Source organism: Anomaloglossus baeobatrachus, chromosome 4 (assembly GCF_048569485.1).
Source record: "Anomaloglossus baeobatrachus isolate aAnoBae1 chromosome 4, aAnoBae1.hap1, whole genome shotgun sequence".
Lineage (NCBI taxonomy): Eukaryota > Metazoa > Chordata > Amphibia > Anura > Aromobatidae > Anomaloglossus > Anomaloglossus baeobatrachus.
The window spans coordinates 464,634,407-464,662,308 of NC_134356.1; the positions used below are offsets into that span (position 1 = coordinate 464,634,407).

At 45.3% G+C, this 27,902-nt stretch overlaps 1 protein-coding gene across 1 annotated transcript in view; it reads right to left on the reverse strand.

The window, feature by feature from the left end:
- Window positions 1-17,713: 17,713 nt before the first annotated feature.
- MTMR10 (myotubularin related protein 10) overlaps window positions 17,714-27,902 on the reverse strand; it is a 128,438-nt gene continuing 118,249 nt past the window's right edge. Inside the window, exons 13-16 of the mRNA XM_075345680.1 lie at window positions 27,079-27,248; window positions 23,982-24,152; window positions 19,379-19,561; window positions 17,714-19,079 (exon numbers count right to left, since the gene is read on the reverse strand). Coding sequence (XP_075201795.1) covers window positions 18,477-19,079; window positions 19,379-19,561; window positions 23,982-24,152; window positions 27,079-27,248 — 1,127 coding nt within the window. The 3' untranslated portion in view covers window positions 17,714-18,476. The remainder of the gene's footprint in view (window positions 19,080-19,378; window positions 19,562-23,981; window positions 24,153-27,078; window positions 27,249-27,902) is intronic.

Genomic DNA, 27,902 nt, shown 5'->3' on the forward strand with positions numbered 1-27,902 from the left:
GCAGTCCCTTTCGCGCAGTTTCACCTGCGTCCTCTTCAATGGGACATCCTACGCAAATGGGACAGGAAACCGACGTCCCTCGACAGGAACGTCTCCCTCTCTCAGGCAACCAAAGCTTCCCTTCGGTGGTGGCTTCTTCCCACTTCATTATCGAGGGGGAATTCCTTCCTACCCCCATCCTGGGCAGTGGTCACGACGGACGCGAGTCTGTCAGGGTGGGGAGCAGTTTTTCTCCACCACAGGGCTCAGGGTACGTGGACTCAGCAAGAGTCCTCGCTTCAGATCAATGTTCTGGAGATCAGGGCAGTGTATCTGGCCCTAAAAGCGTTCCAGCAGTGGCTGGAAGGCAAGCAGATCCGAATTCAGTCGGACAACTCCACAGCGGTGGCATACATCAACCACCAAGGCGGGACACGCAGTCGGCAAGCCTTCCAGGAAGTCCGGCGGATTCTACTGTGAGTGGAAGCCACAGCCTCCACCATATCCGCAGTTCACATCCCAGGCGTAGAAAACTGGGGAGCAGACTTTCTCAGTCGCCAGGGCATGGGCGCAGGGGAATGGTCCCTTCACCAGGACGGGTTTCAGGAGATATGTTGCCGCTGGGGCATGCCGGACGTCGACCTAATGGCGTCCCGGCACAACAAGGTACCGACGTTCATGGCACGGTCTCAAGATCCCAGAGCTATGGCGGCAGATGCCTTAGTTCAGGACTGGTCGCAGTTTCAGCTCACTTACGTGTTCCCTCCGTTGGCACTGTTGCCCAGAGTGTTACGCAAGATCAGGGCCGACTGCCGCCGCGTCATCCTCGTCGCTTCAGACTGGCCGAGGAGGTCGTGGTACCCGGATCTGTGGCATCTCACGTTCGGCCAACCGTGGGAACTACCAGACCGACCAGACTTGCTGTCTCAAGGGCCGTTTTTCCATCTGAATTCTGCCGCCCTCAACCTGACTGTGTGGCCATTGAGTCCTGGATCCTAGCGTCTTCAGGATTATCTCAAGAGGTCATTGCCACTATGAGACAGGCTAGGAAACCAACGTCCGCCAAGATCTACCACAGGACGTGAAAAATTTTCCTGTCGTGGTGCTCTGCTCAGGGTTTTTTCTCCCTGGCCATTTGCCTTGCCCCCTTTTCTGTCCCTCCTTCAATTTGGACTGGAAAAGGGTTTGTCGCTCGGCTCCCTTAAGGGACAAGTCTCAGCGCTCTCTGTGTTTTTCCAGAAGCGCCTAGCCAGACTTCCACAGGAACGCACGTTCCTGCAGGGGGTTTGTCACATCGTTCCTCCTTACAAACGGCTGTTAGAACCCTGGGATCTGAACAGGGTGCTGATGGTTCTTCAGAAACCACCATTCGAGCCTATGAGGGATATTTCTCTCTCACGCCTTTCGCAGAAAGTGGTTTTCCTAGTAGCAGTCACTTCACTTCGGAGAGTGTCTGAGCTAGCAGCGTTGTCGTGCAAAGCCCCTTTCCTGGTGTCTCACCAGGACAAGGTGGTTCTGCGTCCGGTTCCGGAATTTCTCCCTAAGGTGGTATCCCCCTTTCATCTCAATCAGGGTATCTCCTTACCCTCTTTTTGTCCTCATCCAGTTCACCAATGTGAAAAGGATTTGCACTTGATTAGATCTGGTGAGAGCACTCAGACTCTACATTTCTCGTACGGCGCCCCTGCGCCGCTCGGATGCACTCTTTGTCCTTGTCGCTGGCCAGCGTAAAGGGTCACAGGCTTCCAAATCAAGCCTGGCTCGGTGGATCAAGGAACCAATTCTCGAAGCTTACCGTTCTTGTGGGCTTCCGGTTCCCTCAGGGCTGAAGGCCCATTCTACCAGAGCCGTGGGTGCGTCCTGGGCTTTGAGGCACCAGGCTACGGCTCAGCAGGTGTGTGAGGCGGCTACCTGGTCGAGCCTGCACACTTTCACGAAACACTATCAGGTGCATACCTATGCTTCGGCGGATGCCAGCATAGGCAGACGAGTCCTTCAGGCGGCGGTTGCCCACCTGTAGGAAGGGGCCGTTTTACGGCTCTATTACGAGGTATTATTTTACCCACCCAGGGACTGCTTTTGGACGTCCCAATTGTCTGGGTCTCCCAATGGAGCGACAAAGAAGAAGGGAATTTTGTTTAATTACCGTAAATTCCTTTTCTTCTAGCTCCAATTGGGAGACCCAGCACCCGCCCCTGTTTTTTTGTGTACACATGTTGTTCATGTTGAATGGTTTCAGTTCTCCGATATTACTTCGGATTGAATTTACTTTAAACCAGTTTATAATTTTTTTCCTCCTTCTTGCTTTTGCACCAAAACTGAGGAGCCCGTGGGAGCACGGGGGGTGTATAGGCAGAAGGGGAGGGGCTTTACACTTTTAGTGTAATACTTTGTGCGGCCTCCGGAGGCATAGCCTATACACCCAATTGTCTGGGTCTCCCAATTGGAGCTAGAAGAAAAGGAATTTACGGTAAGTAAACAAAATTCCCTTCTTCGTGGATATGCTTCATTTTTCTGGTGTGAACATTGAGCTGGTGTGCCTTGCCAAAAAGTTCCATTTTTGTATTCTAGTCTGGATTTTTTATGATTTTTTTTTTTTTCAATAATGGTGTCCTCCTTGGTCGTCTCCCATGAAGGCCACTTTGGCTCAAACAACAACAGATGGTGTGATCTGACACTGATGTTCCTTAAGCTTGAAGTTTACAATTAATCTCTTAAGAAGTTTTTCTGGGCTCTTTTGTTTCTATTCGTATTATGTGTCTTTTTGACTTGTCATCAATTCTACTCCTGCGGCGACATCCAGGGAGGTTGGCTACAGTCCCATGGATCTTACATTTCTGAATATGTGCAACTGTAGTCACAAGAAAATCAAGCTGCTTTGAGATGGTCTTATAACCTTTACCTTTAACATACTTGTCTAGAGTTTTCTTTCTAATCTCATGAGACAACTCTTTCTTTTACTTTCTCGGGTCATGTTGAGTGTGGTATACACCATGTCACCAAACAGCACAGTGAGTATCTGTAGCCCTATACAGTGTGTCCACCCATATCCTGTCCACCGCCATTAACTTGAGAATGGCAGCAGCTATAGGCATAGAAGTGGTGTCTAGGCATAGTAAAGTAGCCATGTGCTTACGCAATGAAACCACCTATAGTGCCACCTGGTGGAAAACAACAGAGTTAGCATTTTTATTACATGGTTAACCCTCTATGCCCGATGTGGAGTGGAGTACTAGGATTTTAGATGTGCTTTGGTGGTTTTGGCTCTGTTACTCCAGGTCCCAGGTGGTAGGTCCTGCATCCTCAAGAGGATGCAGTTCCTTGTAGTGCCCTGAGTGTCTCGGGCACTACACAATGAAACTACCTATAGCGTCACCTGGTGGAAAACAACGGAGTTAGCATTTTTATCTCGAAAACAGAAACGAGATAGAGAAAAAAAGTGAATTACAAAGTTGTAGGGCATCATCAATTCAATACGAATCTACACCTTGCATACAGAAATGCTTTGATTAGAACGTGTAAAACTCACAAGGCTGCGGACGTGAAGCGATACCTCATGGAGACCTTCCTACAAGTCATTGGGTATGGTGGCTGCGTAGAGTGGCCTCCACGCTCACCTGACCTGACCCCATTGGACTTCTTTCTGTGAGGTCACATCAAACAGCAGATGTATGTGACCCCTCCACCAACATTTCAGGACCTACGAAACCGTATCACAGATGCTTGTACAAACGTGTCACCTAAATGAGCACCATATGTGTGACCAGCATTCAATGTTTGGGGGGGGGGGGGGTCATGTGTTTCATATCATAGCATTTCTGTATGCAAGGTGTCGATTCGTATTGAATTGATGATGCTCTGCAACTTTGTAATTCATTATTTTTCTCTATCTCGTTCCGTTTTCGAGATACAAATGTTAACTCCGTTGTTTTCCACCAGGTGGCGCTATAGGTAGTTTCATTGTATGGCGCCCGAGACACTCAGGGCACTACAAGGAACTGCATCCTCTTGGGGATGCAGGACCTACCCCCTGGGATCTGGAGTAATAGTGCCATACCACCAAAGCACAACTAAAATCCTAGTTCTCCACTCCACACCGGGCATAGAGGGTTAACCATGTAAGGGGATGGTCACCATGGAAAGGAACGAGTCCCAGGGATTAGCCAGCCTAGTGGCTGGGGTCAGCAATCAGGAGAGAGTCTACAGAAGTGTGGCACAGGAGAGGTGTGCGGACGTGCCTGAGCTGGGTCCGTGCAACGGTGACCCGGGGGCACAGGAGAAAGATTGTCAGGACGGATACCGGAGATAATGCTGGGACTGGAACACGCACGGGGCACAGGGCCCTAGATCAGGCACCAGTTCTACACGGCTTTATAAATACCTGCCCGGTGAGGACACCGTCACGGACTTCACCGAACCAAATAATCCAGGGACGTCAGCAGTAAACTAGGATCGGGGTTCGGACACTTACCTCCCCACAGGGTCCGCACTGCCCGCCGTACGGAGGAGACTGTACTCCAAAAGGGACAGTCGGGCCCCAAACGCTCGACGCTATGGGGAGCCAACCAACAGAGGGCCGGGGACAGAGCAAACTGGGTCACTACATTGGCACTGATACTCCAAGGGACCTGAACCAGCAACTCTTGGGTCCAAGTGAGTAGAGACTGTTAAAGACAACCTGTTGTGATCTCCATTATTATCCCTCATAATCTCCCAGTCACGGCCCTAGCTGCGGAGGACCTAACACCATGGCTGCAATTACCACCAGCTCTGGGAGTACCCACATTTAGCAGCGGCGGTTCTCTATCCTTAACCGCAACCCGCAGGTAGCGTCACATGACATTTATGGGTACTTTACACGTTGAGACATCGCTAGCATTGGCTAGCAATGCCGAGCGCAATAGTACCCACCACGTCGCACATGCGATATATGGTGATTTCTGCCGTAGCGAACATTATCGCTACGGCAGCTTCACACGCACATACCTGCTCGGCGACGTCGCTGTGACTGCCGAACTATCCCTCCTTCAAGGGGGAGGTGCGTTCGGCGTCACAGCGACGTCACTAATCAGCCGGCCAATAGAAGCGGAGGGGTGGAGATGAGCGGGACATAACATCCCGCTCACCTTTTCCTTTCCGCATTGCCGTCGGGACGCAGGTAAGGAGATATTTGTCGCTCCTGCGGGTTTTTCACACAGCAATGTGTGGAGCTGCAGGAACGTGAAACAACATTGTACCTGCGGTCGACCTGACATTATGGAAATGAACGAAACTACACAGATCACCGATTTTCGATGCTTTTGTGATCATTTATCGTCGCACCTAGGATTTACACGTTGCGATGACGCTACCAGCGCCGGATGTGCATCACTAGCGACGTGACCCCAACGATATTTCAGAAGCGATGTCGTGTAAAGCCCCCCTAACTCTATTCAGCCCTGTAAATACCCCCTTTTACAAAAGAAGCCCCAGGGCATGGGACTGGGCAACAGCCACTAGAGTGACATTCCCATTTGTTACCACCTGGGACAGAGTACCTCCTTCCCTGGGCGCGACAATTGCGTAGCAGATGGCTACTTTACTATACCTAGACACCACTTCTGTGCTTATAGCTGCCGCTGTTCTCAAGTTAATGGCGGTGGACAGGAAATGGGTGGACACACTGTGTACAGGTCCACTGACTGATTACAAGATTGTAGACACTTGTGATACTAATTAGTGGACACAACGTATCCCTTTTGTCACATTATTTTCAGGGGTTTATTATTTCAGCATTTCTGTCCAGGCCTGTTTCATGAGTTTTAGGTTTTTAAAAATTCTGTGGAAGCATTGTTGAAAAGCAATGTCTGACTTCCATTTGTTCATTTTCTTGGATTTTTTATTCATTTATTATTTTTGTCAGATTCAAGTTATTTCTGTGACCATTGTGGGTTTTTCTTTCATGAAACGAGGGGTACCAACAATTTTGACTACGTGTGTATATAGAGGAGCATTGTGCGTAAGAGGGATATTATACACTAACTTTAGGCAGAGACTGAGCCATGCCATCAGCAGTGACATCACCCAGGTGATTTGAGGTCACAGCTGGCGGTTCCCACGGTCCTTCACCTGTGACCACAGGTAACCTGACCTCCGTAAAGTCAGTGATCTCACCTCAGATGAGACCTGCATCTCCTGGCAGAAATACGTGTTTTTTTGTTGCCAAGAGAAGTAGATTTGGTGTTAAAAAAGTTTTTACACCATATTCTTGCACCCAATCTACACCTCCTGGCAAAAAAACTACCACAGTTTACCACATACTGTTTTGTTGTGTTTTGGGGTTTTTTTTGGGCCAGGTGTAGATTGGGTGCATGAATATGGTGTAAAAATGTCATCACTTTCATCACCAAATCTACAGTTCTTGGCCGAAAAAAAAAAAAAAAAAAGATAATATTTTTACATATACATATACACATATATATACATATATATATATATATATATATTTTTTCAAGGGAGCTGAATACTTTCACAAGGCACTGTATGTATATATTATATGTACTAGAAGATAGCCCGATTCTACGCATCGGGTATTCTAGAATTTACGTATTGTGTAGTTCATGTATGATTTTTGTTTATATATATATATATATATATATATATACAGTTAGGTCCAGAAATATTTGGACAGTGACACAATTTTCGCGAGTTGGGCTCTGCATGCCACCACATTGGATTTGAAATGAAATCTCTACAACAGAATTCAAGTGCAGATTGTAACGTTTAATTTGAAGGTTTGAACAAAAATATCTGATAGAAATTGTAGGAATTGTACACATTTCTTTACAAACGCTCCACATTTTAGGAGGTCAAAAGTAATTGGACAAATAAACCAAACCCAAACAAAATATTTTTATTTTCAATATTTTGTTGCGAATTCTTTGGAGGTAATCACTGCCTTAAGTCTGGAACCCATGGACATCACCAAACGCTGGGTTTCCTCCTTCTTAATGCTTTGCCAGGCCTTTACAGCCGCAGCCTTCAGGTCTTTCTTGTTTGTGGGTCTTTCCGTCTTAAGTCTGGATTTGAGCAAGTGAAATGCATGCTCAATTGGGTTAAGATCTGGTGATTGACTTGGCCATTGCAGAATGTTCCACTTTTTTGCACTCATGAACTCCTGGGTAGCTTTGGCTGTATGCTTGGGGTCATTGTCCATCTGTACTATGAAGCGCCGTCCGATTAACTTTGCGGCATTTGGCTGAATCTGGGCTGAAAGTATATCCCGGTACACTTCAGAATTCATCCGGCTACTCTTGTCTGCTGTTATGTCATCAATAAACACAAGTGACCCAGTGCCATTGAAAGCCATGCATGCCCATGCCATCACGTTGCCTCCACCATGTTTTACAGAGGATGTGGTGTGCCTTGGATCATGTGCCGTTCCCTTTCTTCTCCAAACTTTTTTCTTCCCATCATTCTGGTACAGGTTGATCTTTGTCTCATCTGTCCATAGAATACTTTTCCAGAACTGAGCTGGCTTCATGAGGTGTTTTTCAGCAAATTTAACTCTGGCCTGTCTATTTTTGGAATTGATGAATGGTTTGCATCTAGATGTGAACCCTTTGTATTTACTTTCATGGAGTCTTCTCTTTACTGTTGACTTAGAGACAGATACACCTACTTCACTGAGAGTGTTCTGGACTTCAGTTGATGTTGTGAACGGGTTCTTCTTCACCAAAGAAAGTATGCGGCGATCATCCACCACTGTTGTCATCCGTGGACGCCCAGGCCTTTTTGAGTTCCCAAGCACACCAGTCAATTCCTTTTTTCTCAGAATGTACCCGACTGTTCATTTTGCTACTCCAAGCATGTCTGCTATCTCTCTGATGGATTTTTCTTTTTTTTCAGCCTCAGGATGTTCTGCTTCACCTCAATTGAGAGTTCCTTAGACCGCATGTTGTCTGGTCACAGCAACAGCTTCCAAATGCAAAACCACACACCTGTAATCAACCCCAGACCTTTTAACTACTTAATTGATTACAGGTTAACGAGGGAGACGCCTTCAGAGTTAATTGCAGCCCTTAGAGTCCCTTGTCCAATTACTTTTGGTCCCTTGAAAAAGAGGTGGCTATGCATTACAGAGCTATGATTCCTAAACCCTTTCTCCGATTTGGATGTGAAAACTCTCATATTGCAGCTGGGAGTGTGCACTTTCAGCCCATATTATATATATAATTGTATTTCTGAACATGTTTTTGTAAACAGCTAAAATAACAAAACTTGTGTCACTGTCCAAATATTTCTGGCCCTGACTGTATATATATATATATATATATATATATATATATATATATATATATATATATATATATATATATAGATGTTGTTGTGTGTAGTTACCAAGTGTTTGTGTAGGGCGCTGTACATGTTCTGGGTGTTGTCTGGGTGTGATGGGGGGTGAGAGCGGTGTTGTTTGTGTGTTGCGTTGTTTGTGGAGCGCTGTGTGTCTGTAGCGTTGTGTGTGTGTTGCGCGGTTTGTGTGTGTGTGGTGTGTTTTGGGGGGAGGTATGTTTTGTGCAATGTGTGTGTTGTGCGGTATGTGTGTATATTTGTGTGTGCAGCGTTGTCTGTGTGTGGGTATCTGTGTAGGGCAGTTGTTTGTGGTTCCCAGTGTGTGTGTGTGGTGTGTTGTGCAGTGCGCGCGCGTGTGTGTGTGTGTGTTGGGGGGAGGTGTGCACTTCCCATCGTGCTCCATCCCCCATGCAGCGCACTCCCCATCGTGCTCCATCCCCCATGCAGCGCACTCCCCATCGTGCTCCATCCCCTATGCTGCGCACCCCCCATCGTGCTCCATCTCCCATCCTGCGCACTCCCAAACGTGCTCCATCCGCCATGCTGCGCACTCCCAAACGTGCTCCATCCGCCATGCTGCGCACTCCCCATCGTGCTCCATCCCCTATGCTGCGCACCCCCCATCGTGCTCCATCTCACATGCTGCGCACTCCCAAACGTGCTCCATCTGCCATGCTCGGCACTCCCAAACGTGGTCCATCCGCCATGCTGCGCACTCCCAAACGTGCTCCATCCGCCATACTCCGCACTCCCCATCGTGCTGCATCCCCCATGCTGCGCACTCCCAAACGTGCTCCATCCCCTATGCTGCGCACCCCCCATCGTGCTCCATCTCCCATCCTGCGCACTCCCAAACGTGCTCCATCCGCCATGCTGCGCACTCCCAAACGTGCTCCATCCGCCATGCTGCGCACTCCCCATCGTGCTCCATCCCCCATGCTGCACACTCCCAAACGTGCTCCATCCGCCATGCTGCGCAGTCCCAAACGTGCTCCATCCGCCATGCTGCGCCAGCATCAGCCTCTCTGCCCGCAGCATCAGCCTCTCTCAAAGCATCAGCCTCTCTCCCCGCAGCATCAGCCTCTCTGTCCCCAGCATCAGCCTCTCTGTCCCCAGCATCAGCCTCTCTGTCCCCAGCATCAGCCTCTCTGTCCCCAGCATCAGCCTCTCTGTCCCCAGCATCAGCCTCCCCCAGCATCAGCCTCTCTGTCCCCAGCATCAGCCTCTCTGTCCCCAGCATCAGCCTCTCTGTCCCCAGCATCAGCCTCTCTGTCCGCAGCATCAGCCTCTCTGTCCCCAGCATCAGCCTCCCCCAGCATCAGCCTCTCTGTCCCCAGCATCAGCCTCTCTGTCCCCAGCATCAGCCTCTCTGTCCCCAGCATCAGCCTCTCTGTCCCCAGCATCAGCCTCTCTGTCCCCAGCATCAGCCTCTCATCCCAGCATCAGCCTCTCTCATCCCAGCATCAGCCTCTCTCATCCCAGCATCAGCCGCTCCATCCCAGCCTTCCCCAGGATCAGCCTCTCTCCTCCCAGCCTCCTCCAGCACGCCATGCTCCTCTGCCAACACTCACAGATCCGATCGCATACACTCACACACACCCGATCGCATACACTCACACACACCCACACACACCCGATCGCATACACTCACACACACCCGATCGCATACACTCACGCACACACACATTGACGATATTGCACATACGCGCTCATACTCACAACATCCGGAGATACCACATGCTTCTGGCCATGTGATCCTCCGGCAGGTCCTGGAAGGTCACAACAGCACAGTATCGAGGCCGAGAAGCAAGCGATATCCCAGGATGCTGTGAGTGTGTGGATGCGATGTGATGTATGTGATGTATGTGTGAGGTGTGTGTGAGAGTGAGTGTGAGCCGGTGTACACTGGTAACTATGATACACATCGGGTAACCAAGGGACCTTAGTTGTGTATAATGGTTACCAGCGTTCACGGCCTCCGTCAAGATCCCAGCATCGCAAGGTTATGTCTGGCGCTGCTGGGATCGTGACGGAGCCGGTGTAGAAGCAAGCGATATCCCAGGATGTTGTGAGTGTGTGGATGTGATGTGTGAGAGGGAGTGTGATCTGATGTGTGTGTGTGTACTCACCTGGGAGTCGGAGCTCCGTGTCAGTTGGGCCAGAGCGAGCGTGCATTGCGTGAGGGGGGCGGGGCCTGCAGAGAGCCGGGGCGAGAGGCCAATCCGTGTGGGGGGGCGGGGCCATGGCGAGCCCAGCGGCCAATCAGCTTTGTGTCACCGTAAGGACACAATTTTGGAGCATGACAGACAGACAGACAGACAGAATAAGGCAATTATATATATAGATTATACACACACATGCATACATACATACAGTGCCTTGTGAAAGTATTCGGCTCCCTTGAATTTTTATATTTATTATATTTTTTTTATTTTATGGTGAAGAATCAACAAGTGGGACACAATTGTGAAGTTGAACGAAATTTATTGCTTATTTTAAACTTTTTTAAAAATTAAATAACTGAAAAGTGTGGCGTGCAATATTATTCATCCCCTTTAAGTTAATACTTTGTAGCTACGATTACAGCTGCAATTCGCTTGGGGTATGTGTCTCTCAGTTTTGCACATCGAGAGACTGAAATCTTCTTGCCCATTTTTCCTTTGCAAATAGCTAGAGCTGAGTTAGGTTGGATGGAGAGCGTTTGTGAGCAGCTCTTTCCACAGATTCTCGATTGGATTCAGGTCTGGACTTTGACTTGGCCAATCTAACACCTGGATATGTTTATTTGTGAACTATTCCATTGTAGATTTTGCTTTATGTTTGGGATTATTGTCTTGTTGGAAGACAAATCTCCATCCCAGTTTCAGGTCTTTTGCAGACTCCAACAGGTTTTCTTCAAGAATGGTCCTATATTTGGCTCCATTCATCTTCCCATAAATGTTAACCATTTTCCCTGTCCCTCCTGAAGAAAAGCAGGCCCAAACCATGATGCTGCCACCATCATGTTTGACAGTGGGGATGGTGTGTTCGAGGTGATGATTTGTGTTGCTTTTACACCAAACATATCGTTTGGCATTGTGCCCAAATAGTTTGATTTTGGTTTCATTTGACCAGAGCACCTTCTTCCACATGTTTGGTGTGTCTCCCAAGTGGCTTGTGGCAGACTTTAAACGACACTTTTTATGGATATCTTTTAGAAATGGCTTTCTCCTTGCCACTCTGTCCATAGGACAACAATCAGTCGTACACTGCACAAATCTGGCCTTTATGGAAGACTCTCCCACCTCAGCTGTAGGTCTCTGCATTCATCCAGAGTGATCATGGGCCTCTTGGCTGCATCTCTGATCAGTCTTCTCCTTGTTTGAGATGAAAGTTTGGATGGACGGCCGGGTCTTGGAAGGAGTATTATACCACTGCAAATCTACCATTTCAATAGGATCGCTTGCACAGTGCTCCGTGGGATGTTTAAAGTCTTGGAAATCTTTTTGTAACCAAATCCGGCTTTAAAACATCTCCACAACAGTATCACGGACCTGCTTCTTGTGTTCCATGGTCTTCATGATGCTATCTGTGCTTTAAACAGAACACAGACTATCACAGAGCAGGTGCATTTATACGGAGACTTCATTACACACAGGTGGCTTACATTTATCATCATTAGTCATTTAGGACAACATTAGATCATTCAGAGATCCTCAATGAACTTCTGGAGTGAGTTTGCTGCACTGAAAGTAAAGGGTATGAATAATATTGCACTGTTTTTTGTTGGGGTTTTTTTAAGTAATAAATTTCGTTCAACTTCACAATTGTGTCCCACTTTTTGTTGATTCTTCACCATAACATTAAAATTTTTATCTTTTTGTTTGAAGCCTAAAATGTGGGAATAGGTTGAAAATTTCAAGGGAGCCGAATACTTTCGCAAGGCACTGTATTTACACATATACATATGTATGTTTTGACACCATGTCGGTGCAGTTTTCTGCCAGGAGGTGCAAATTTAGTGCTGAAATGTCTGCACCAGATTTCAGCACTAAATTTGTACCTCCTGGCAGAAAAACAGGTATTTTTTTGCATTCTTTTGGGACAAGAGATGCAAATTTGATGATGACATTTTTATACCATATTCATGCACCCAATCTACACCACCTGGCATAAAAACACATCCAAATCGCATGCGGTAGTAATGCAATTTTTTGCCAGGAGGTATAGAATAGGTGCAGGAATATGGTATGAAAATTTCAGCACCAAATCTGCATCTCTTGGCAAAAAAAAAAGCGCGGTTAGGTCAGGTTACCTGCAGTCACAAGGGGAGGACTCCAGTTTTGACTGCAACTAATAGGAGTGATGTCACTGATCATCACTTCAGCTCATTCATTCTCTGCCTGAAGCTCACAGTGGCCAGTCATGTTTCTTGATCACACTCTGTCAGTTCAGATGTAGCAGAGCTGAATCGTCGTGTGATCTCGTATGGATTACGTCAGACCTGCAGGGGTGTTTTGGGGTTAATAAAGTGGTGAAAAAGGGTGTTTTTTGTATTTTACTTCAAATAAAGTAAAAATAAAAACTTTTTTTGGTGCATTTACTTTGATTTAAAGATTAGTAATGAGGTGGTGTCATAGACCCTCCCCTAAGCTGTGGGCTGCCATTAACCTCTTATATTGTGGCGCCCCTGAGGCTTCCGTCACCACAGAGGTACTGCACCTCAGCCAGAGGTGTGGTATCCCATCCTGAGTAAATAGGGGGTCATCTACCGGTTCACAGACAAAACCTGCACACACCAATTGTTGGGTCACACACTGGGTCAGGGTTTAAGGCAGGCATTCCATTAAGGGCTCTTCTCCACTTACGTTTACAAATTCACAGCGACACTCTGCTACAAATGTGAGTCGAGTGTCCTGCGTGTGGTCTGCGCACGGTGTGTTTTTTTCCTCACATAGCATCCGTATGACATGCGAGTGCTATGTGAGTGTTTATGCATACCGCGTCAGACTGGCTACCGGAGGAATCTCCAGTAATACCAGGCCTGGCAGGTGACAGCTCCGGAGTTCAGTGCATGTAACCGCGGCCAGGCCTGGTATTACTGGAGATTCCTCCGGTAGCCAGCCTGACGCGGTATGCAAGTATCAAGGATCTGTGTGACATGCGTATGCCTTCTGGATTTTGATTTTTTTCTCTCGCTCCCATAGGATTGCATGGGGCTGCGAGAGCTGAGAGCTTTCACCGAGAGCACGAGACGTGCCGTAAAACATTTAGCAAGAGGACACGGTCTCATTGATTAACACTGGTGCGAGTGCGATCCGATTTTCTATCGGATCGCACTCGCACATAGAAATCGCAAGTGGAGAAGAGCCCTAATGCTGAGAGTAGCGACCAGTATACCTGGTTATGGGGCCTTAAGTCCTTTCACTAACTTAAGAGGGGGTGGAGCCTAGCAAGGGGGAGTGTGGGAGGAGTCTGTGGAGTGGTTAGGAAAACCAGCTAGTTCAAGTTGAAAGTCAGTCAGAGAGAGACTGAGGAGAGAGAGGAGGGGAGGAGGAGAACTGGTTTGAACCAACCAGTTCTAGTCAGAGAGTCTGTCAGGAAAGTGATAGCGGACAGAAAGACCTAGTCAGCAGGAGGTTTTTGGTGAAGATCCTGGGGTCTTGCTAGGCCCAGGTGACACCGATAGAAGGGATTCCAGGGTGCCATGGAAGTACGAACGTCCCGTGGACCTGTTCCACTAGAAATACCGGGTGGAGGGACCAGGCTGCAACACAGGGACGGTCCCTAGACTGAAAGAAAGAAGACATTACTTTTAGCATAACCGACGGCACGGGAGATCGCTTCAGGCGTCCGAGACCACAACCTGCCACAGATCACCTGCAAGGGGAAGTAACAAAAGACCTAGGTCAGCCACCCTTTGGACAGGCTCGGTGGCGGAGGCGCAGGACAGCCTGGTGCAGTTCAGCATTAGAGAAACAGCCAGAAAGGACATATTGAGGGGTGCACAGGTACTGACCCTTAAACTATTCGGGATCGGCGGAGGCCCACGACAGCGGATCTTGGCATACCACGGGTAACCGTTCAGACTAACAGTGAGTAAAAACCATCTTAACTGCAAGCCCCGTGTCGTCTGTTTTGTCCTGCACCTCATCAGCAACCACCATAGACTTTTCCAAAGGTTGCCCCGGGGTACCCGCTCCACCTGTGGGAAGAAAGAAACACCTCAGCTGCCACAACATCAGCCCCGGAGGTCCCTTCCAGCAGCTGCGGCTCCATAGCTGCACAATTCCACAGGTGGCGTCACGAATTTCAATAAACTACAACTCCCATCATCACCTCCCCCATCAGCCACATTAATTTACTCCGCCAGGGTCACGGAGTCGGGCCCCGCCACCGCTAACTACCCCGGACTAGTCTGGCCCGACACAGAGTCACCTAAGGCCCTGGGGCGGGCGAGTCACCTTACCCCGATTGCCCTGGTGCGGTGGCAATCAGGAAGAGGCAGGTAAAGTGCTGGGATTGTTGCATCTAATAGATGCGACAATTCTGGGTAGCTGCAGCCTGCTATTTTTATGCTGGGGACAGCCCAATAAGCATTGGTCTCCCCAGCCTGAGAATACCAGCCCTCAGTTGTCAGGTTTTATCTTCGCTGAGTATTAAACTTGGGGTGACTGCATGTCGATTTAATTTTTTTTTTTTGTTTAAAAAAAAAAAACAAAAAAAAAACCCGCCTGCGGTTCCTATGTTGATAGGCAGCTAAGAAACACATGTCTAGGGTCTGCTACCTGTAACTGTGGGCTTTTGTCTGTGCTCAGTATCATAATATGGGGGGAACCTTAAGCTAATTTTTTTATTTATTTGTTTTTACTGTACGATAGACCTGTAGACAGTCTGAGTGGAAGCGTCAGACACGCTATCACTCAGGGTGGGGGCACGTCTCACTGCAACCAGAGATGCCGGTGGGCAGGGAAAGCAGTGCATATGCAATGAAGACTAATTCGTAGCCTTGGAAGTGAATGGGTGGCCTGGAAGCAGCGTACAGCCGCCCCTGAGTCTCGGTAAGTACAGTGTGCCTGCTCCTATCTCCCCATCCCTTCTATCACCATTTTAATAGTCGGATTCTGGTCTCCATAGACTTATATGGGAACCAAAATCTGCACCAGAACCAGATTTTAAAAGCAAGATAATGGGGACCCGCCAGTCCCGATTATCTGCGAGTCCGCTCATCACTACTTTTCACCCTAAAAGCATTTGTCGAGACAGATGCTATTGTTCTAGAAAGGTAAACATTCCTACAGACACATTCAGGTCTTGTAGAAAACTTTCCCAGAAGAGTAGAAGCTGTTGTAACGTTTATGTGGCCCAATACTTTTGTCCATGTCGTATAGTTTGCCATCACAAAGTCTACTTTTCTAAACATGAATCAGTCACAGTAGCACAAGAAAGTGAATGTTCATTTTCTTGCACTTTAAGGCTGGTTTCAGACGTCCGTGTTTAATCAGGTACCAGTCACACGCATGGTTATGGTCATACGTGTCATACGTGTGTTACACGTGTGACATCCGTTTGCATACGTGTGACACATACCAGGTAAAACACGTGTCTCTAATGAAAAGATGTTCTATATTTTCCTGTATCCAGCGATGTTGTCTCCGGCTCTGCTGCGTCCCGCTCCTGATCCACGCTCATTATTTTCATTGATTATTCACTGCCTGAGGATCTGGAAGCCGGAACATCGCGGGGACAGGCTGGATACAGCACAGCCGAGGACAGCATCGCTGGGGACATCACCGGGGACATCGCAGGTGACAGGTGATTATACAGCATTTTGTGCAGTGACATCCAGGGGCTCATCAGGGTTCCCAATGAACTCTCATGAACCCCTGGAAGTCACCATCGTGACACTCGCTGTACCGCAGTTGTCGCAGGGGTGTCATCAGGAGGTCATCAGAGTTCATTGGAAATCCGATGACCTCCTGGACGTCCCTGAACACACACTGCTGGCAGGATACTCACCTGTCACTAGCGATGTCCCCAGCCATGCTGTCCTCGGCGGTGCTGTCTCTTTTGCTGTCACCGCAATGCCCCTGCTCTCAGCTGCTCAATGCGGTGAATAATCAATGAAAATAATGAGCGGGGGTCAGGAGCGGGAGGCAGCAGAGCCAGAATCGCTGGATACAGGTAAATATAGAAATTTTTTTTATTTAAAAACCCGTGATTTCTCCGGTACATGTCACACGGATCACATCAGTGTGCGGTCCGTGTGACATCCGTGCTGCTGGAGAAAAAACGGGCACGTCTCCATGTGAAATAGCGGGGCCACACAGTCCGTGTGAGAACACAGCCGTGTGAGAGTGCACAATAGGTTAACATGGGTACGTGTGACATCCATGTAAAATACGGATGTCACACGTACCTAAAACACGGACGTCTGAAACCAGCCTTAGGCTGTGTGCCCATGCTGCGTTTTTGCCACGTTTATTCCTGCAGATTTTAATCAACACTGCAAGGAGAAAAAAAACTTATCCCAGCAAAGTCTATGAGAATCCTGACTTGCTGTGCACATGTTGCTGATGTTTTACCTTGCAGATTTTGGTCCTGAAAAAAATATGCAGCATGTCAATTCTTTCATCATTTTTTCCTGAATTTGATCACTGATGCATTGCAGTGCTCAATCACGGCAGTGGATTATATCCGTCAGTGCTGCACTCAGAGCACTGACGCTTTGCCTCACACACCATGCATCCAACAAGGTCTGTGAGGCGATCTGCAGCTCAGCAACCTGGAGTCGTCATGGTGACGACTCAGGGTTGCCATGACAGCAATTGGGTCCTTGTGATCGCTTTAGAGGGACTCGATTCTTCTCCCTGCCTTCTGAATGCTGCGATCACGATCGCAGAATTTAGGGGGTGGGGGTGGGGGGGTTAGTCTACAAGGAGCGGCATGGGCACCCTCATGGCAGTGAGAGCCGGGCTCAGCTGTAACATCAGCTGGGGACCCTGTGGTGATTGCAGGGTACAATGCAAGAACCCCCACGATCTCCATGACATGAAAAAAAAATATGACCACATAAAAAATGCGAAAGTAAATACAGTTGTTGCACTATTAAAAACTCGTGTACTATTCGTTTAGGCACAGACACATTTACAATGTTGCATTTATCATAAAGTAGAAATAATAGCTAAAAATATTATTCACTTGTAAAAAAATGAGCAGCATGGTGACAGTTAGCCATGTGTGCATTTAGCTAAAAGTCTAAGATTATTATATCCATTATTTGCACAGAACCAAACACACACAATGTGCACTATATACATGCTTTACACGCAGAGAAAAAAGGCATTCATTCATCATTTCTGGGAAGAATTCATGACACTTCATGCACAATTTGAAATAAATGACTTTCGGTCATAGAGCGATGCCATGGATCAATTAAAAGTCTTTAATAAAAACAAAAGAAATCAGTCTCTACTGGAATTTTAAATATTAGTCACATCTAATCCTTTAGTAAGCAGTCAATGCAGAGAGTACCAAAACTAAACCTGTTAACTAATATTCGGAACTATGTACAACTTTTAATTTAAAAATGTAAAGGCACTTCTACCACTATTCTGTAACGTAAGGTTTATCTACAATTAACAGTGCACATCATGTTCGCTTCACTCCTGAATCGGCCGAGGGAAGGGGCTTTCATGAAGGCAAGAAAAGCTGCAGGATTCAGTCTTACACTTCATTACCCAAAGAAAAGACACACATTCTCATACAGTATTATTTAACATCAGGTGTCTATGTAGAATGTAACTAGTTAAAAAAAAAAAAAAAAAAGTGTCCCAATAAAGAACAATAAGACAAAACAAGAAACAGACTCTTAACACGGCAGAGAATCTACCAAAACACAAAACTCAGTGATCCGATATCTTAGCTTGTAGACTAGCTTTTTACATGGTATCTTGGATTTAGAAGTACGACTATAAGAAGTTGATCCGTTAGCTGCTTTGATTAATTTTGCTGCATTCCCCATGGAAATACTGTTTGTAATTTTGAAACTTGTTGTTTTAGAATATGTGCAAAAGACAAAAAAATACAAAAAGAAAAAGTCAGTGTATGGCTAAACATACAAATTGCAGCACAATGGACTATCAAAGGAAACCTGTTATTAAATCAATCTAATCGTTAAATATCCCTCAATCCTCATTGGCTAGTGTTTCGGTAGATAACCAAATTTTGGCACCATTTAAAAATTTGCTTAATGGAGTGCCTAGAATACTCCGGCGGCACAAATTCCCAACTGGTGAAAAAGGGAAAGAAGAGGAAAGAAAGTCCAAACTCTCATAACTGCTTTGTAAGTCATCAGCTCTGAAGAACATTCTGCTTTGTTCATTATCAGGGGTAGTGGTTCGGGACAACGGAAAACTTCGGTGCTGACGAAGCCTTGCTTGAAGCATTTCAATCTCATCAGCCAGCAGGGAAATTTTGTGGAAGGCAGTGATGGAACCACCATGGTTAATCTGTGCCTCAGGAATCCAACGAAGGTATAAGAGTTTCCATAGTTTAATGTGGGGACCATTCAGCCTTGGCAAGATCACTCCATGCAAGTCCACGGGCTTAGAAAAAAAGTTTCTGAGATACAGCTGTAATCCATTGCTATGGATTTCTGGAGCCTGATGTACCAACTCAGGTCGTAATCTCAATATTAGAGAGTTCCTGCGCGGCATTAGCTCTGGTTGCGGGAGAATCCCATTCTTCAAGGAAGGAGGCATGCCTCGTAACGTCGAACTATAGTTTTTCTGGAAAGAGAATGATAGAGAAGAATGATCAAGCAGCTCGAAGACTGTTTTGGCAAAGATCACTTTTTATTATGTCATTTATTCCATGGCGCTTTACATGTAAAAAAAAGGGTATACATAATAAAAACAAGTAAATCATGAACAATACAAGGCACAGACTGGCACAGACTGCTCCAGGAAGAGAGAGGAGTCTGCCTGCGAGGGCTAACAGTCTACGGGGGATGGCTATTACATAGGACAGTCTGCTTTCAGTGGTTAGGGATAATATACGGTATTTTTTGATATTTGTTATACTATACCTTTGTCCTCTTGAAACTTTTTGTAATTCCATTCTGAATGCTGGGGACGCTCTTCCCAATATACAAGGGGTTATTAAATAGTGCACGGTCCTTCAGTGAAAACTGCAGCGACCAATTCCACACAGATGGAAACTTCAATCCCTTTTCGTCCCCTAGCTGAATATTTTTAGCAATTCCAAATTCCTAAGAATGAGAAGAAAGATGAATAATGGGAAGTGTAAATTACAAGATGGGAGGCATACTAGATCAGAGTATACCCACTTATAGGAAATCTGTCAGGTAAAAAGCATGCTATTAACCACATATCCGCCGTACTGAGATCCCTGCAGCTGGGAAGAAATTACCTTTATTCCTACCAGCAATCATAGTGGTGCAGCCAGCGGGATTTCAGTCACCGCTCTGTACATAGTGAGTGGCGGCTGTCATCACACCCCTGGCACTGACGGACAGCTGGCTCCACATTGCATCAGTACAGAGCCAACAGTCAGTGCCAGGATGTGGTCACAGCCGCGGCTCACTATATACAGCAGTGTTTCCCAACTCTAGTCCTCAAGAGCCACGAACAGTGCATGTGATGTGCATGCTGTGCAGGTGATTACATTATCACCTGTGCACTACTAAGGAAATCCTGAAAACATGCCCTGTTGGTGGTTTTTGAGGACTGAAGTTGGGGATCACTGATCTACAGAGTGGTCACTGATGCCCCGCCGGCTGCACCCCTATGACTGAAAGCCCGAGGCTGCAAGGAAGAATAAAATTCATTTGCTCCTGGCACTGTGGATCGAAGTGTGGCAGACATACAGCTTCAGAAAGCTATTAACCTGCAGATTAACCTCATATCTGTAGGTTAATAGCGGTTTTACATGACCTATTTAACCCTTTAACAGCAACCTAACAATTTAGTCATTAAATTAAAAAAAACTAATCTTACAACTTAAAGGGACCCTGCCATGTTGTACATGATATCTGATCTGCAGGAAAGATATTATAAAGCAAAGGAGATAAGTAGATTAATTTAAAATTTTTGTGAAAGTTTCAGTAAAACACTTGCATTTTATATACTAAAATCTCTCTGTGACGGTCTCATGCACATCAGTCCAGTGGCTGATCCTATTCAGTGATGGACAGTCTTCCGCGGATGGTGCATGCAGAGAACGCTCACTGAGTAGGACCGTCCACCAGAATTGGGTATACATACACCAGGGATTTCAATAAATAAAAGCTATACTGAATCGAATGCAACAATTCTATATAATCAGTCTGCTCAGCTTCTTTATACCACGCTGTCCACAGATCAGACGGCATGTACATTGTGACCGGTTCCCTTTAAAACTTATTCCTATTTTAATCTTGGTGGTTGTCACCAATGAATCATCTTCTTTGTGAATTGTCACTTCGCTAGAACATTCTGACAGACAGTGTATCATTAGTATTAGATTCACAGATAAGGGTGTAATGGCCACAACATGGGCTGGGTCTCCTGACCTAAATCAACAGCAGTTCAGGTCAGGAGTCTTGTGGCCAATCCTTGTATTGTGGTCAGTGCTCAAAATCTGGGAATCTAACCTTAGGCTGCCCCATTAGCCAGTCCCATCAGCAACATGTAAGCCAATAGGCCAGTCATTACACAGCCTGTTGGCAAACTGCGCTTCCATGCTCACAGAACAATGGTTAATACAATCCTAAGACATTTTTTAAATGTGCATGCTGGCAATCTGACATCGCTCAAAGTGAATGCTGCAGAAAAAGTGATCCTCCCTAAAAGGGGTGGCGATTTGACAAAATTGTTACACCGCTGCGAAGCAAAATGGATAATTTTACTTAATAGCAGAATGCCGTATGGGCTCAATGTGAAAAATGAAATTTCAAATGTATTGTAAAAAGTCTATCTCATGTGCTACCTACTCAGTCGTGTTTCTACACGTGATGTCATTTCTCTGTGATTTTCTCCTCCCCTTGACCTTTTTTAATGGCTTTTCATTTGAATGGTGTTGTCTCAGACTAAGGAGGTGATCCTCCGAAACACGTACCTGTTTGATAATTGCCACTTGTTTTTATACATATGGAATGACCTTTTAAATCATTTGGAATAAAGAAATTCGTTTTTTAAAATAATCTGGATGCTGGAAATTCCTTTCTTCAAATCCTAAGACCAAAGTCTATCACTGTTCTAGAGCACATGTCCTAATTACACAAGATGTGCTGCCGAATACAATCATTTATAAGCAGGTTTAAAATCCACTCCATCCAATGAACAGGCTGTTTTCAGCTGGATCGTCACTAAATGTAGTGATTGGCGGTGAACAGCGCAGCGGCCATGTGCCGTTACGGAAGCTCCGCTCCTTTTGAAGTGATTAGTAGCTACAGTATATATTAAAAAGCCACTATGCAGTGAACAGAGCTGCTCACCATTTATATCCAGCTACTGCCAGAGCCGAAATCAGCTAGCGCACCAATTATTTTGAGCTAAAAAGTGTGTGTAACCTTTTGGTGTATGACCTACTAAAAATTGGTAGCATTAAGTCAGAGTACCCATGCCTAGAAACGTTTCATCGATTCATCTATTGTAAAACCAGAAAACGCTGCAGACTTCAACCTGAACTTAGTTAAACTTAATAAATAAGTAAAGCATAGAAAGTTCTCTACAGATTTTAAACTGTTAATTAGTTCTGCTCGGGTCAAAAAGTGAAAATTATGGGTCCTGTTAAAAGGGGCTTCCAGAAATAACTTCCCTCCCCATTGGCTTTTACAAGCTGAAAATAATAAAGCCAGGTTTTAATCACCTGGCATTACACTAAGTCTGGACAATTAATCTAACAATTCACTGTTTGAATGGCGGCACAAAACACACTAAATAGCAAGTATTTGTGACGTTCAAGAAAATTATATAGTTTTCTACATATTTAAAAAAAATATGAAGCTGAAAATTGTGATGTGCATTTGTATTCAGCCTCCTGTAGTCTGAAAGCCCTAAACATCCTGAGTGATCAATTGCTTCCAGAAGTCGCCCAATTAGAAAATTGAGTCTACCTGTTTGCACTTTGTTACCATAAGTACAGCTGTTCTGTGAAGGCCTCAGAGAGTATTTGAGAACATTGGGAATCAAACCGCATCAAGAAAACCAAGGAACACACCAGACAAGTCAGAGAAAAATTGTAGACAAGTGAAAAGAAGGGTTAGGGTATACAAAAAAATAGCCCAAGCTCTGAACACCTCACAGGGCACTGTGCAATCCATCATGCAAAAATGTAAGGCGTATGGAACAATTATAAACCTACCAAGACATGTCCAGCCACCTTAACGAACAAGCCAAGTAAGGAGAGCACTAACTACAGAAGTAGCCAGGAGGGTTCATGATCACTCTGGAGGAGCTGCAGAGATCCACAGCTCAGGTGGAGAATCTATCTACAGCTCAACTATTATTCATATGCTCAGCACATCTGGCCCTTATGGAAGAGTGGCAAAAGGAAAGCCTTTTTTTTTTTTTTTTTTTTTTTTTTTTAAAGCATGCCATTTGCAGCTTTCAAAAAGCCATGTAAGGGACACAACTAGCATGTAGAAGAAGGTGATCTTATCACTTGAGACCAAAGTAGAACCCATGGGACTAAATGCAAAACGCTATGTGTGGCAGAAAATTAACACTGCACATCACCCTGAGAACACCATCCCCATCGTTAACCATGGTGGCAGCATCATGCTGTGGGGATGCTTTTCTTTTCTTTAACAGGGTCAGGGAAGCTGGTAAGAGTTGATGGGAATTTCTAAGGAGCTAAATACAGGGTAATCCCAGAATAAAACCTATTAGAGGCTGATAAAGACTTGAGACTGGGACATAGGTTCACCCTCCAGCAGGACAACAATCCTAAACATACTACCAGAGCTACAATAGATGGTTTACATAAAAGCATATTCATGTGTGAGAATGGACTAGTCACAGTCCAGGCATAAATCTCATTGAGAATCTGTGGCAAGACTTGTCGATTGCTGTATGGAGTATGGAATAGAAATGCACATCACAGTTTTCAGATTTATATTTTTGAAATATTTAGAAAGTCACACATTTCCTTTACACGTCACAAATATTTGCTGCTTAATATTGATAGATAACAAAATCCCAACAAAATACATTTAGGTTTCTGGGCGTAACATGAAAAAAAATGTGGAAAAGTGCACAGGGTATGAATACATTTTCAAGGCACTGTATATGGCTGTCCAGTTGAGATCAGGCGACCAGCACAGTCCATGGAGAGTGGTCCGTACATAGACCATGTTACATGGACATCTGAATTCGGCAGATCTGTAGATGCTTGTGTACCAGAATCAGAGGTCATCACTGGCTCTAAGGTGAGGTAGATATTTACTATAAATGTTGCCCCTTTCTGGTGTAGGTTGTAGTAAATTTCTTGGGGCGCACTTCGTTACTCACCTCACAAAAAATATAAATCAATAAAATCAGAGGTTAAAATAAAAAAAAAAATTGTCAAGTTTGGAAAAAAAACAATAAAAAAAAAATTAGACATTTTGCTTATTTCTTGCAAAATCACTCAGCCACACATTTCACCAAACGGTCAGATCATGATTTCCAGGCAATCTGTATACTTACCGTACTCTGCTGGACTCGCTGGTGAGGACAGTTGAACAGAAACGTCCCAAACAATGAGATGCAAGTGCTGTCATGTAGCACGGTTAGGTAGGTCTCCGTAAACTGGAAGGCTGCGGAGTACTGCTCCAGGAGCTGCCACACACAGTCCAGGAACAGCACAAACAGGGGACACTAGAAGAGAAACAGATGGCGGACAATATGACAAGCCGACTACGACATAAAGCAGGACAAGTCTGCGATAAGACAAACACTGGAACATTTACAAGGCTACTGCTACAGAAAACCTGGGGTTGGAGATTTTATTTTCTAACCCCACTTAAATAAAAGCAGAGGTATTACTCAGTGATGATTTCCCATTTCTCATGGTCACGGCATTATCACATCATTATGGGTACTCTCACACTGGCGTGCAGAAATATGCTCCGGTACCGCTTCTGAAAAGTTAGACCAGTGAAATTTGTATGGGTAACCTCTTGTCATGTGAGTGCAGGATTTTCTATCGCACCCACTGACGACTCACATCCGATGAGGGCCATCGCAGCACGCTGAGATTTTTTCATCAGTCCAGAAACTCTCCCAGATCTGCTCGGCCTCACTGACCAACATTGGTCCTAGTATAATGCGATTTTTACCTCACATGCCACTCGTCTTTTATATGCCAGTGTGAGACTACCCACAAGCGGTTTTATGAAGGATTCTATACAAATCCTACAGAAAAAAAAAAAATCATAGCATGATAAATTTATGGTGGCATTCACCCATTATGTATTGCTTTTAAAGGGGTTATCCCATCTCCAAGATCCTATCCCAATATGTAGTAGGTATATAAATATTATTATTATTATTAATAATATAATATTAGCAAATACCTCCAATTAGAAATGAAAAGAGAGTTTTCAGCTCACCTGATAATAGAATCACCTGGGTCCTTGCTCAAAAGAACGGTGCAAGGAGGTCAGCTCTGTGTCCAAGAGGTGAGGTCCAAAAGCATTAGAACGTTTTTTCCAGCAACACGTTCAAATAAATCCTTAAAAAGACATTCGTTTCCAAAGATTAAAACACTAGGTTGTACGGATAGCCATAAAACATAAAACACGTCTTACACGTTTCAAACCCTGTGGGTTCTTCAGGTTTGAAACGCGCAAGACGTGTTTTATGTTTTCTTATGGATATCCATACAAGCTAGTGTTGTTTTAATCTTTGGAAATAAATGGCTTTTTAAGGAATTAATCGAACGCGTTGCTGGAAAAAAAAAAATTTCTAATGCTTTTGGACCCCAATTAGAAATGCAGTATAGTTCTTCTGATTCACTAAGTCATCATTTACCTCATGTGCAGGGCATTACAGGACCTTAGGTATCCATGGTTATGACCACAAGCAACTAACTGTCACTATATGCGTGGTCGTAATCATGGATACCAAAAGTCCTGCAGTGTCCTGACCATGAGGTAAGCAACATAGTGAATCAGAAGAACTATACTACATTTCTAATTGGAAGCATTTGCTAATATTATTATTATTACTACATGGAATACATATTAAGATAGGATCTTGGAGATGGGAATACCACTTTAAAGTAAAATAGCTAATAAGAGCCTAAACAGAGCCCATCGATCAGCCTCATCCCTATAAAGGGCTTCTCTGTGAGGTGCCACTTAGTTACTAGTGATGCCTACAGTACAGAATGTAAATTGAGCAGCATTTTTAATTTTAGCGAGTCCTTTGACCACAGAAGGCTGAAGTCTAGTTTGCCTAAGGTCTGTGTGTTGGTGCCTCAAAAGTTTGATAATGCCCAATAAAGAGTACAGTGGGTGGGATCATTTCCAGGAAAAAATTGAATGAAAAATCTGGGTTTTAGGAAACTCCTGTTCCTGCCTGCAATTTGTTTAAAACCCCCTGTGCTTTACTCCTTGTCCCTAGGTCCAGTGCCGAGACTGCGCCGCTACTCATGGTATCTCACTAACGGCAGCGTTGACATCACTGCAGCCAATCAGTGAGCTCAGTGGCTTCGAGCAGCTCATGCCATGTACTCAGTCCAGCCGCTGAGCTCAGTTGCTGGCTGCAGCACCATCAATAGAAACAGCAGAGGTCCAAGACCTTTTGCTGGACCCAGGGAGGGTGAGTTTCAGCTGCAGGACAGGTGATTTCTACAGCCAAAAAACTCCTCTAAACAAGAGAGATGGAAGACATATCCCTGAAATGACATGGTGGCTCTCTGCATCCTGCTACAGCCTTACAATATTCTCTACAGATGGTGGGTGTCTAACAGCGGAAGAAAACATTTCATCTTTCCAACAAAGACAATCGGATCATTACAGGGGGAAGCATTCTAGATTGACCACCTCATTATTTCAGCTTTGAGGATTTGTACAGATTATTTTGATCCAGACTGGTCACCATGCACCAGTTTTGAGTATAATCTTCCTTTAAACATCAGCAATTCTAGACAGCAGCTAGCGCATTGCAGATCCGCCATGCGTGCCCCACGGTCTTCTGTGCACAGCACTGCCATTACTCAGAGCACAAGGTCCGGGGCAAAGCCAAACTAAATATTTATCTAAATGTCAAAGCAATAACGAGCAGGAATAAAGAGTCTGTGACAAATGATTGTGTATTCTGCAGAAGGAACGCTGCGTTAGTTCTGGGAAGAGCGCTTGTATACGAATCGCAGGAGACGCCTGATTTATTTTAGAGCAGGTAGAGGAGATACTCAATGTCTGGACCAGATGAACGTAATGTTCTTCATCCACAAGTGCAGACAGCACAAAGCTGCCGTTATGTCGGGCACTAAATTACGACGAGTAATGAAGAAGAGCACCTAAATGACGCAGATTATTACTATATTATATCACGTGACTCCTCAGACATACATCCCTATATCATACCCATTTCTTGTAGGGTAGGCAGAGTACAGTGTTAACCGCTGCTGCTCAGTACTATAAAGGAATATCCATAGAACCCACTGGAACATTACGTATTTTTTATTTCAGTATATACACCTTTATTTCAGTCATGGCTCAAACATGATGTTTACACAGACTAGATTACCAAAGATGACTGGGTAGCCAATTATTTTAGTAGTACGCCGGTACTGTACCTCCTTCTCAGATTTCTTCAAGTGGTTGCACCTATCAAGAAATGGATATCCAGCCATAACCCACTCCTTCTGGATCAGACTCTGAAATCCAACAATAGTCCTGAAGTATGGGTCTGACATCAACTGAACAAGAGAGGCCACAATGCAGCTGAGATCCCGACCGTCCTCCTCTGAAAACATACAGAAGATTTCTGTCAAATCAGCCTCAATGCTGTGCAAGGGGATTTACGACACAGAAGAGAACATCTCTAACCATGGCTGGTGCTAATCAATCCGTAGGACTCAGTTCAGTGGCCAGATTGGTTATGTTTTGTTACTGGATGGGAACACTGAGAACTTTCTACTTCCCAGCATATGTGACTCTTCTTTCAACAAGCCAACATGACAACGTAATCGCTGCAGCACAACGCACATGTGACGTTATGCCAGGGCGGCTAATAAAAAGAAAAAGCAGTAGATACTGGGGAATAGGAGGCAGCTCTCAGGGCTCACGACTAGGGAATACGGACATGCCCGCAGGAATGGGTCCTGCTAATCATTTCACACCTACTTTACCTAAATTATGGGTTTGTCTCATGAAGACATGACTGCTGCGGCAAGTAGCCATCAAAGAGATGGATCCTCCCTATAAGTGCCAGTCCTGAAAGAGCATGGTGGAATTGAGCCGCCCATGTTTGAGAGAAGACCTGCAGCAATCCGCTCCAAAAAGGATGTGTATAATGATGACACAGCCAATTTAAAAGCATTATATAAAAAAGACAGGGACAGTTGTGATGGCCTTTACATTATAGGATTTTTTATATATGTGAGAGAGAAAGCCAAAA